Raw genomic sequence first — 13,161 nt, forward strand, 5'->3', positions numbered from 1 at the left:
TTAATGTTTCATAAATTCAGAAGAGGACAAATGGTATGACTGCAGAATTCTTGTTCACTTGTGAGAGAAGGTTAAAACAACCAATACTACTCAATAATCCTAAGAACTTGCAAACTAAGTAATCTGCAAATGTAGTTGTAATGGAGAAATTATCATTTAATACAGACATTGCTGATGGAGTTTATAGGGACTGATATCAGGCTTAAGGCTATCCAACAGCAGAGGAAGTAAATATAAATTCCCTGGCGCTTAAAAAACAAAACAAAACAAAACAAAACAAAACAAAACAAGAAGACTAGCAGACAGCTTATTAACAAGGAGAAGGAGGACTGCAGCTATTTTTGTGGGGTTTTTTTACATGTGTTCATCTCTTTGTTTTAAAAATAACTACACGCAAAGTTTCAGAACAATACTTCAGAACCAAGATGAAGAGCAGCAGTTCTATAAAGGATACCAGGAGATGGTGGTCAAGCTGCTTTGTAAGTACACTCTCTACAGCATGGTGATAAAATGGTCTTATGTGGCACTTTGGTTGATGAAACATAAGAAAAGCAGGTAGCGAAGATTTGAACTCTGTATTATGTTGATGAGATGAAGACAACATTCCTTAWAAAGGAATACTAAAAGACTGAAAAGCGCCGCAGAGAAACATATAAAAAACTTTTGAAATCTTGAGAAAGTAATCTTCAGTGAGAGTTAAAAATCTCGATTATTTAGTTTCTCAAAATAAATCGAGAGCTGACTTGATTCCAGTAAATAATTCACAATGTCTCTTTAACTTAGTAGAAAAAGGCAAAGCAAGAAYGAATGGCTGGAGTTTGAAACCAGGTAAAGTCAAACTGGAATTAAACTGTTTGATAAATGACATAGGGAAGCAATGGATTCTTCATCTCTTGAATCCTTCCAGTCAAAACTGAATGAATTTCTAGTAGACATACTTTAACCAAATGTAAGTTACAGATTTCAGCATAAAAACAAAATTTAAAGATCTTTAAATGTAAGTGCAGACTAAGTCATCCAAACATCCTTCCTGGCCTAAACTATATGCTTTTATGAAAACAAGATCAAAAGCGCTCAATTAGAATGAAACATTTTTAAAAATTCCACAAAATCCGCAGATCTGGATTCCAACAGAAAATTCAAGCTGAAATGTGAAAGGTTTTTTGGATATTAAGCCAATGGAAAAAATAATGGCATTACGTTTTGGATTACATCTTTCAGAGGCCTAAAGTGTTCCTAACAGGCTCTTAGTTCTGGCAGAATTCTAACCTTTATGAAAAATTGTACTGATGTAGCAGATCCCATCTCTATGGAYGTTCTGGCTTCACAAAGCTATTGAGGATGAAAGATGGAAAATATCTTTAAAGTGAGTAAGAGTAAGAGGATGCAACATGGAATACAAAGACTAATATTTAACCTCCGTCCACAAAGTACTTGAGTCAAAACTTACTGAGACCCATGTAAAGAATTTTACTAGTGTTGGACTGGAGCCCATAGATAYTTCAGAGAAGGTGAAAAGAGAGAGTAGTATGGCCTTGTCTTCCACTCTATGAAGATGCACTCAAACAACACCTTAACCCACCAGTTAAGCAATAAGGAGACAGGTGTGCCATCTGTTATAATGCTCCCTATTTGCACTGAGAGGCTGGGAAGGAATTGTGTGTAAAAATGTGGTGACAAGCCATTATGTAAAGAAAGTTTTTGCTGCAATCACAAGAAGCAGCAGGAGGTGGATAAACAACTATTTCTGCTAGGGCATATTCTGACATGCCCTGGAGGAATACATCAATTTGAATCCCACCTTCACTTCCTATTGAAGGATTTTCATAGGTTAGAATATAAAACATCGTTTGTTTTAGTTGTTCTCCTTCAACAGACAGAACTAGTGCTGATTGAATTAGATTGACTTTTCAGCAATAACWGAATTATATTTATCATAGAGTCTTTAAAGTGTCAGTTTAAACTGTCATTTGGAAATCTTCAATAAAGCTGCATCTGCCTATTCTAAACACGTATGTGTTCATTATTCATTGTACTGCCACTGTGCCTGTAAGCACCAGTAAGGGGCAAAGGTGTAAGCATTTTAAAAACGTGACCATGCAGAGGACAGGCTGCTCCCTATATGTTCATTGTATGCTCCTGCTGGCTTCTGCATAGGCTAAGATGAAGCACAAGGACAGAACAAAAAGTCTCTGAACCCAGGGGTTTGCAATCACACATTAGAATAAGACTTAGGACAGGTAAGAATATACAAAGAACTAATGAAACAATATTAAGTAATACTGGAAACAGTGGTCACAGCAGTCTAACCGTTGTCAAATATTTTACAGGAAATATCTGGCTTTAATAATTTACATTATTCATTATTACCACAGTCAAAGACAGCCTGAGGGATTCTGCAGCAAACATACATCATTGCAACTAGTTCACTGTATCCTAAAAAAATGCAATGATAAACAGATATATTTGAGTACAAGAATAACTCTTGATCAAATAGTTTCTCTAATATCATACTTCCCCCAAAACATATTACATTTTTTTTTAGAACAGTTGATGAATATGAGTGTTTTGTCCTAAAAAAATAGCTCCACCATATTATTAAACACCTAATTGTTCACAGGAAGTTAGAAAATTGATTCCTCTCACCACTGCAACATCTGGTAATTCAAGTCAATATTTCCAAATTCACATTTTCCTGTTTACTGTTGAGGCTCTGACATTCTGGAAAAGAACCTGCAATACTGCTTAGCAGGTCTTTACAGAACTTGTCCTTTCCAAGGAACTGAAAAGCTAGGCTACTCAAGACACACTGTACAAGATCACATCCAGGTAAGCATACATGAAACAAAAAGGTGCCTGAAACACCTGAGGCTGAGCAGCAGACTGAAAGCAGACCCGCTTTGAAGAATCGGGAGCAGGTAAAAAGCTACTTGTGTCCACACTAAGATGACATTAAAGTTGGACTTAGCACACATACGCAGCAACTGCCAAAGCTGTTGCTAAGATTGGTTAATGCTTCAAAGTTTCCACAATAATTTCCAGTCTCTGACTGACAATGTACAGCAGCAAAACTGGAGTTTATGACCAAGATGCCCGGCATGTAAGGAAACTGTAACATAAAGCTAAGAGGCAACCTTCACAGACCCCTGTATTCCTCTACTCGTGCTACTTACTAATGCAAAAGGTACCTTAAAACAAATTACCGGACTATCTTTTCTCCTAAGTAAAAAGCTTTTATTGACAGAACTACAAGAGCATGAAGACATAGCATGTAAAGAGGTTTACAGTAAACGCTGATTACCGTAATCTTAATTTCCATGAATGACTACTGACTGCAAATATAACATTTTCAACAAAATGAGTAAATTATCTAATCTGCCTTATTGTAAAATATATGTAGTTTTGTATTTATTTCTTAATACTGAAGTTATTGGATACTTATCCCTGTACATGAAACACTAATACCAAAATATAGCACAAAACTATCTTAATCAAACTGATTAAACTTTATCAGTAAAAAGTCAGAAGCACTGGTAAACTGAGCTGAAAAGCACTATAGGGATGAGTCAGGTATTGTTTGAGTGCTTAACACGGCTTATGGGTGCTTCTGCCCTGTTTATTATGAGCAAGATTCATAAATGTTTAAGAGTGGCAGTTTAGTGTGCTGTAATTAAAATTGATGGAAAAAAAAATAGAGAAAACAAGTTGGTCCTTTGCTATAGCTAGCATATACCTTACTCATGTAATTAACTCTGAGTACAGACTCTGTGGCAGTGTAGACACCATTTAACTTTACTGGGGATCAATCTGTTGGAACCCTAAAACTTACACAGCACGGGGTAGTTCTATGATTGTATGGAGCCTTTTTATAGAAATACAAAGCTGAGCTTTTAGAAAAGTGGGCAAAAGCCAGCTGTTAGGAAAAACTTATAAAAATCACCTCTGGAATCTAATGGATAAAATCTTAGTTTTACTGTTATTAACACAAGCTCTGGAACAAGGGCTTTATCTGACAGCTCTACACAAGTGTGTACAGGGGTTCAGTTGTGTGTTTTCTGTTCTACAGAAAGGCTTCCTTTACCAGTTATGCATTGAGTTTGCTGAATCAGTGCTTTTAAGCAGATCTAACAGTCCAGAATAACTTTACTTAAATTTACTGTAGCCCGACTCAAGGATAATTGATGCTACTCTATTACTTAGCACAAAGTAGCAGTCGCAAAGGGACTGTTTAGTACCATATTCTTGTCTTGACATTAAGTCAGGCTATGTCAAGGACTCAAAATCAGCAGGTAACAAGCTTTTCCCTGTTTTTCACGGAGCTCTGCAGAATCTCATCTTTCATTTGTTTTGAACTGAAAAGTCTCTTATCTCCAGAAAAGTCCCAAGCCCCAAAGAACATAGTGTGTTTAACATGTGCAGGAGTGCTTCGGCTATGTTTAAATCGAGAGGCTCAGTGGATGACAACCAACTCCTTGGCAGGGCAAGCTCTGTGAGAAACAACTACCAGCCCTCCTTTGCCACTTAAGCTCATTTCACATCAGTAGCATGATACAACCAGAGAGGTAAAGGTGGCCCAGGATTCGAGGACACACTGCAGCAAGGGCTTACTGGGATGGCACAGTTTAGATGTCAAAAGCCTGACACAGCAGTTCTGCATGGCATAAACTGTTCCATCCTTCGCAGTGAAGTTATAACATTGATGCAGGGAATTTAAGCCTCAGCTTTAATGGCTCTTGGCTGTGTGAAAGGATGGTTGCTTATCTGCTCAATCTGTTGTGGGTGAGTTCCTATTTTGGTACCACAAATAGATGCTACCTGGAAGGGAATGGCACTTTAATTTTCCACTAGTAAGAAAGAGACATATTTAAACAGCACAGTACAGCCTGGGGAAAACTGAAGCTGTATCAAGAGGGAGCCAAGTTCAAAGGATTCGGAAAGGTAAAGCAGCACGACACTCCCTTTCTGAACCTCTGTGCAATGCGAAGTACCTCGTTTCTGTGCTGACAYATGCATATATTTTACCTGAGCTTGGAAGACTACCACTCTCTCCCCTCTACACCCAGTCATTTCATGCATTAACTCAATCCTCCACAACTCTTCAGCACACCACACTGTTAAGGAACGACTCTGTGGGATCTTTTGGAAGTTAGGGCAAATATACTAAGTACCACCCCCTACAATGTATTTGAATATTAATTACAGTTTCCATGTTTCCTTTCTTGATGTGCAATAGTGCTTATAGCAGGTAATATTTTCCTTTAATTTATTTATCTGTAAAAATCCTTACAAATACCTGCAGCAGTTTGTTAGAAGTAACAGTAATGATCTCTTCTGAACTCCAAGTAAAAAAATTGTGCTTAACACTAGTTAGAAATTTTGTCTAACTGAAGTTAAATGTTATATATAACATATAGATCCCAGCTCAATGTTTGGTACCAGGAAACAGTATCTGGGGACTGTCTTAGAATATTGTTCAAAGTTTAAAATTGGTCCCCAGCACGTCTGACATATATCCCATCTGTCCTCCAAAACGAAGCATTTGTATTTCTGCAGCCAGCCTGAGTTCACTTTATTTAGCTACATGAATTCATGTGCTTCTTTTTGTATTACAGTGATACATATTCAAGATCAAGCTCTTCCCTGAACAGAGCTTTTCTTGATTACTGTCAACATTCCAGTCCATTGTGTCATCTTATTTGTCTTTTGATGTTATAATTTCTGTATTTTATGATGTTTTAACTACATTGACTGCAACTGTTTAAAGAATAACTAGTGATTTGGGGGGTCAACTAGAGAGACTTTAAAAAGATTTGATTAGGCAATTCATTTTTTTAAATATAACAAAAACGTCTTTTATTTGATTATGTAAATAAGTGTTGGGGCATATCCACTTTGGCAAAATACTGCAAAGTTTAATCTACTCTCCTAAACAAAAAGCTATCATTGGCAGAAGTACATGGGCTAAGGAATGCATCCTATGCAAACACTAAGGTGCTTCCTGTGAGACACCCAAAGAAAACACCATTCAGGAAAACAAAGGCCATGCTTACCTGGCAATACCTGTTCTGGGCTAATGCTACGTAGATACTGCTCGGAAATGAAAGCAGCTTAACTCCTGAATTGCAATTGAGATGGACAGAGCTCAGAATACATGGACCTGCTTCCCCCTAACCTCACTTTAAGCCACTCCTGCACAGCACCTGCTCTGATAGGATGGCTTCCTAAACAGCTTGTGAACTCCCTCCCTGCTCCAGAGGGAGATGCAACATTGTAAGGTCTCAGAAATGTTATATACAGGGAACTACAAGTATGGTTAGCAGTAAAATGATACCACCTGTGGTGAAAGCTTCAACTACACTGGCTGTATCAAATTTCTTGTTCACCTCCAATCTCCTAATCAATAAGACTCCTATGTCTTTTATGTAATAATCTTTAATGTAATGACTGCTTTTAAAGTATTTACCTTTCCCCACCCCATATTTGCTTATGTCTTTTGATAGATGGGAAGTGGATCCATCTCCTTGGAGACAGAAGGGATCTCTCTTGATTTGACTCCATTAGGGAAATGGGTCAGGACTGAGAGATGATAAAAAAAAAAAAGGACCTCCAACAGCCCTAATGAGGGCTGAAGGCTAAGGGGGTAGCAGATAGTTTGCCAACAGACTAGATGGAAGGCAGGAGGCTTACCCAAGGCTCCTCCAAGCTAAGGAGTTGGCAGCTAGAGCAGCAACTGAGGAGCCTACCAGTGTAACTGTCCACACTTGAGCTGGAAACTAGAGAGAGCAGTGAGCCAGAGAAATAACAGAAGGGACTGCCACCCACCAACCTTGCCCTGATGAAAGATAAATAGCTCAGGGTGAGTGGTTCTTTTGTGCAGATGAATATTTTCTGGTTCTTGTTTGAAAGAATAAGGAAGGGTAAGAAGAAGGGCAGCTATTTGACTGACTGAACAGGAGATACAGATCTGACAGAAGACACTTGAGATAGCATAGGGATCTTGTAATACTGCATGGGAAGATTTTGGGGATTACATACACCACATAGGATAACTGGGTTAAATGGGAATTTTTAGCAGATAATCTTTTCTGTGTGATGACAACCTGCTGCACAAAGACATTACGCTATGACATTAGCATGTAACCAAATCCTTGAGACACTGAGGAAAGACTGTGAAGATGGGACCCTTGCAACACTCCAGCTCTGTCCACAAGGAGTTACTTAAGCCACAGGATGGATTCACTGGGGCTTGCTTTCTCCAAAACTGCCTTTATCGTTGTTATTTTCATGCCTACAGCGTTTAATTATTGAAGAGTATTCATTCTTTTTTATAAGAAAGACATGAATGAATTATGGCAAACATTTTAATTACTTAATAATGTTCTAATCAAAAGCTTGAACAACTCTATCTGGAAATACAAGTTGTTTTTCCAGTTTGATGGCCATTTGTTTCTCTCTAGTGCTTTGTAAGGAAAACAGAAGCAAGACACTGTGACATAATCTGAAATACAGACTGTTCACAAACAATCAGAGGTTACCGATAAATCCCCAAATGCTGAATGGCTGAGTACCAGACTCTTTACGGAAACACTAGCTCATGAGATTTGACCAAGAGGCAGTTATTCCTGAACCTACTTCTCAGTATGAACACAAATAAAAGCCAGGGTTCCAAGTAGAAGAGTGAATCTGCGAAAGATATATTTAAAAAAATCTCTTGCTGCTCTCATTGCTCTCACTGTTACTCATTTAAATACCAAGGGCAATGCTGCCAGTATGTTAGTGTGGGCTATTTCAGTACTACAATTCTCAGAAAATAAGTGAAATAAAATCTCTCACATTAAATGCTTCTACATTTAGTAACATGTTGTCAATTTATTACAAATAGCTATAATGCAGACTTATGCCATTGTTCATATAAAAACACTGCAGGGATTATTCACTTCTTCCTCTGTAAATGTCTTACAGTTGTCCATATAAGAGATGAATACAAGAAATATGAACAATAACATGAGTAAACTGGTAATTCAGCAATAGTCACACAAAGTTATACTATTTAAACTGCCTTTATTTACAAAGAATGAAATTGATAATTGATAACTTACATTTAAATCACTGTCCAAACTCTGTTACAGTAACTTGTAAAACACCAGCAATCTGAATCTTGTGGCATTGTATGTATGCATTAATTAAAAATAGCTAACTTTTGCAATCATTACTGCCTAAACCCTAATCTAACTAAACTATATTTTTGTCAATGACTTCAGTGGAGCTGGGACTTCAGTCAGTGGATTATAAACATTATGCCCACCCTGTCCCTTCCTCAACAGAAATGTAATATTCAGACTTATTCATATTTCCATTAAAGTATCAGTCTGTTCTTTAAATAAGTTAGAACTTCTTTTATATTATATATTTTCATTTTTTTTTATAGGATGACTACAAAGAAACAGAACAGATGCTCCAGTGGAGGACTTTCAATTCCACAACACACACACACACACACACACACAAATTTAAAGTTAATTCTTTTTTGAAGAATTCTACTACTGAGAAATATTTTTCTTTTAAATTGTAGTTGTTCTCTCTAAGGCAGCAGAAAGTTGGTATATGAATTTGGAAGCTATGAAACTTTTAGTAATATTTCATTTCTCTAACTATCGAAGAATGTTCATTTCATCGGGTCTGTACAGAACTGACAATCTGCAAGGTTAGGTTCCACAGCCACAGTACAAATATGACTACAGGTCTCTGGTCATTGTAAGCTCTCAAGTAAAGTACGACTACATTTTCCAAGCCTTAAAAATATCCTGCTGTAAACTAAACTTCATCTGCAGGGTTAGGTCTCATTAACAACCTCACATATCTAGACAGATATGAATCTGTTGTCAAATGAACAAGTCCATCTCAGACAGCGAGGCCATACAGTGTCCTAGCTTTTATATTAATATTGTATGGATAGTAATTTCCATTGAACCTGACTTTACAGAAAAAATATATAGGTACAGAAATATGCTACCTTTGGCTTTTAGGAAATCTAATAATAAAACATGAAAGTTCAGTAGCAGCTTTCTGTATTTTAGATTACCGCAGAGATTTAAGATTTCCTGTTACATTGACAATTACATCTCATCTCTGGGTGGTTATGGTGTAATAAATGCTAATGTGTTTGCTATTACACACTAACAAAGTGCTCTCTGTATTATTTCATGTGTTCCTTATGATTTGGGACCCACAAATAAAAGACAGTAGGTGAGTATTTCTAAAACAACAAACTCTCACACTAAGACTCCTGGAGACCATAAACTGCTATCTAAACTAGATTTATGTTGATCAGAATTCAGTAAAGTGTCTTCTTTCACTCACTTGTACCTCTAATTAACAAATTTTCTTAAAATGTTCTTCTTGACTACATAAAGTTAGATATCTCTTGTCTACAGGAAGTTAGATATCTATTGAGCGATAAATCATGATTTTCCCAGTTTCTATGATCTCCATAATTTTTCTTAAGCTTCCACTTACAGTAAGTCTCTAATTAATAAACCCAAAGAGAAGACTATAAAATACAAGCTATAAGCAATCAACAGAATTTGACTGCTAGACAAAGTGAGAAAAAAAGAGTAAAATATAAAAAATAACAGCATTTAATTACTCATATGCTTTCAACAACAGAAGGCTTTAAAATAAAGTAAAAAAAAAAACTGCATATTTAAATAACCAAGTTACTCATGGGCACAAACACATATGTATACTTGTTGCAAATGAAAACACATACCTGCAGAGACACGGGGGCAGTCTGGCAACATGGACTCTACCGATGTATCTAGTGGCTCTGAACTAGACACCCAGTTACAACAGTTCTGTAACATTAGACAGACAATTTCCCGGTAAGCCAATAACTTAAAGCAAAAATAAATACAGATTTTTAAAGTAAAGACAGTGATTACATCTCAAATACTCAAACTTGCACCAAATTTAAATCGCAGTCCAATGAGGACTGAAAAATAAACTATATTAGCTTATTGATACTACCTGATGCTTCAATATTGTAGTTTCATAGGAAATAAGCAAAAAGAGTAAGACCATAATTCAGGAAAAAAAATAGCAACGTGCTTAAATAGTGGTGTTTAAGTACTACTTTGATTGTGAGTGGACTTAAGTAGGTGATTGTACCAACAGGGGCATTTTATCCATTGCTCTCTGCATTTATTAAATAAGGATTTTAATGAATACTCAGCCTGCTTGCCTGTAAATATTAAGAGATCATAATTTTCAGGGTGTTTTGATGGAATATGCTGTGGAGAGAATGGCTACAAAATTACAAAACAACAAATTACAACTGAGTGAAATCAAACAAGACAGCAGACTAACAGTCAAATAACTGCCAGTATAGCTAAGATGAATCGGTATGGACGTTTAAAAATGTAAATATTGGTCTTTGGGGAACCATATGCTGGAAGCATTTACATTTACCTTTTGTTCCCAATCTCTGAATAGGATGAAGTTTTAAAATATTTTACTCTAAATGGAAACTATTCAGAGAAGACCATGAATTAAAGCATTAAATAATATACCTTTAATAAAATATGCTGAAACTACTCCAAATCTATTGAATTGAAGATTTAATTATAAAGCAAATACATTTTTAATAGGATTGCCAGCTGAACTACAAGATCTACATGGCTTTACTTATTACAAATCTGAGTTTTCCCTTTTGGGAAACCCGATTAACTTCATTAAACGAAAAAAAGAAAAAAAAAAAAAAACAGCACAACTTTTTTGGAAAGACCCAATGAATTTTCAGACAAATTTCTAAAAAATCATCCCATCAATCATGATTGTAAAAATGGCCGATTGCTATTCCGGTAAACAAGCATGTATTGTGTATTTGTAGATGCTTGCCGCCCTAGTTGTGCACCATGGAATCCGTCCTCACTATGGAAAGATCCTTGACTGGTAGATCAAGTGTCTTATTGTATTTCCTTAATTCATTCTGTCTGGAAGAAGATGTCAGCTGTGTTGCAGTGAGGAGAGAATTTCAAAGGCTTCAGTCCCCACCAATAAAGGCCGAGGAATGGCTTTTGAATAGATTTGTCAAGGCAACCCTACTGTTCTGGGACCAGGGAGAGCAGGAACAACATAAAGGAAGGGTTGCTGTCTGAGATTAGAAAGTGAAGTTCACAAAGCATGGCAGATTTTTGTAAGAAACAGCAGATCAATGAAACTATTGAACTAGATGGAAAAAAAAATGTGAAAACAAACACACTATCCAGTAATGTAACTTTTTAGCAAAAATGGCTAAAGTCGTAGTATTTCTGTGTTTCACAAAGGCTTTAAGGTTTAAAGTAGATATACATTTTATAATTTGCATGTATAATTTTAATTAACAGCTGAATGTGAAATTGAAAATGTAAGACGGTAGAAATTACAAAAGTAGAATTTTTATGAAGTATTACATTCATTTGAAATAAGTAAAATTAATATTAACTACTGATAGAATTCTACATCAGAGAGCTTGAGATAATACAGAAGATTAGCACACAATTTACCAGCTTTTATATACAATGTGACACTTGCCTGTAAGAAATAAGCATTCTGGAAAGCAGTGTCAAGATATGTAAATGGATGATTTGTTTTATCATTCATCACAGCTCCTAATAAATTCAAAAATCATGACTTCTATAGGTGCTAAAAATAGGCCACCAATGATACAGGAGAGAGAGCTTCAATGAAGAATTACTTTTTTAACAATTCATTCTTTCGATGACAGCAATTAGCCCTACAGACAGGCAGCGATGAGGTGTATATTTTAATTATTATTCATTTTACCAGTAGCCTTAAACCTGATTAAAGCAAGAGATATCCAGGTGATATGCTAGTCTTAATACCACTCAGCCACACTTCACATATGTAAAATTCTTCTTTCTTATAGGAGATTTTCAATGCTAATGTAAGTTATGACATTCCAACCACTTTTTAGGCCATTAATCATTTAACTTATTCTTCAAGATCTACTTTCTGCAAATGAAATTAAAGGTAATGCACTTGTCTTATTCAGAGTAAATGGTTAAAGAAAAATGGAGTTGTCAGATTCAAATTACAGGATTTAAAATTTTCAGTTTTACTACATAACATATATTTTAAGGTTTGATTTCCCATAAAGAAAATGGAGATTTTTCTGACAGAGCCTGTAGGGGTTACCATTCTTTATATTTTTAACATTTAAGTCAGAGCTGTCAAACGGCATCCCAGGTGATTCTCTATTCCCATCAGTCATGGCCTATAAAACTGTAAGGTTAAGTCAGGAATAGACTGTCTATACATGATGTTTCACTAAATTCCCTGAAAAAAGTCATATCTAGCAGAAAGTTCAGGATAAACTTTTACATTTGCCACATACACGTATTGTTTTAACATTCTGAAACGAGAATGTAGATTACATAAATATGAGCTTTATCCAACCTGGGAAAGAGATTCATAAACAAGAGGGTAGCTGGTCTCGTTTTACAAATTCTGTTTTTTAATCTTATCAATCCCCTACTTAAGCATTAAAATGAATAATGAATGCTTTCCATCATACTTCACCCAAGAGCAGAAAAATGTGCTTGCTGGCCATATCAATTGACATCAGATAATCTTGGACCAACTAGTCATTTCTCTTGTACAGTGGTAACAAGAATATGCTGCCTTTTCATCAGAAAATCTCAGAGCCCTTTAGAAGCAATTACATCTCATAAAACTGCTGAGAGAAAAAAATCTTTGCCAGTCATACAAATCAGCAACCTGAGTCATGAAGAGCTGAAAGGGTCTTTTCTACCATCACCAGGTAAGCCAGGAGCAGAACTCAGGAGCGTGGAGTGCCCCTAAGACTTTGATCCAGTTATCAGACCATGCTCGTGTTATTATGACATATATTTTACATACAGGAAAAAGWAACACTGAAGTTGATTCTTATTATTTTAGAATGAATTAGAGATGATTAGAAGTCAGAACTACTAAAGTAGGAGCCAGGTACCAGGTACCAAATTATTTTTGACTGGTAATTCTGAAGTCCAAAAATGGTTTTAATCTCTATTTTAGGGGCAGTCTAGACAAACAATTTCCACCATTCTGTAACTGTGCTCTCTTTCATACCCTAAAGAAATGGAAGAGGTCAGTAGATAAAGT

At 36.1% G+C, this 13,161-nt stretch overlaps 1 protein-coding gene across 1 annotated transcript in view; it reads right to left on the minus strand.

Annotated features, from left to right (window-relative positions):
- The window catches only part of ARB2A (ARB2 cotranscriptional regulator A), a 266,638-nt gene that overhangs the window by 63,204 nt on the left and 190,273 nt on the right, over nucleotides 1-13,161 (minus strand). The window contains exon 10 of the mRNA XM_085299729.1: nucleotides 9,770-9,854. Within this exon, the coding sequence (XP_085155855.1) occupies nucleotides 9,770-9,854 (85 nt within the window). The remainder of the gene's footprint in view (nucleotides 1-9,769; nucleotides 9,855-13,161) is intronic.

This window comes from Rhea americana, unplaced genomic scaffold, assembly GCF_003343005.1.
Source record: "Rhea americana isolate MKP2758 unplaced genomic scaffold, rheAme1 scaffold_153, whole genome shotgun sequence".
Taxonomy (NCBI): Eukaryota; Metazoa; Chordata; class Aves; order Rheiformes; family Rheidae; genus Rhea; species Rhea americana.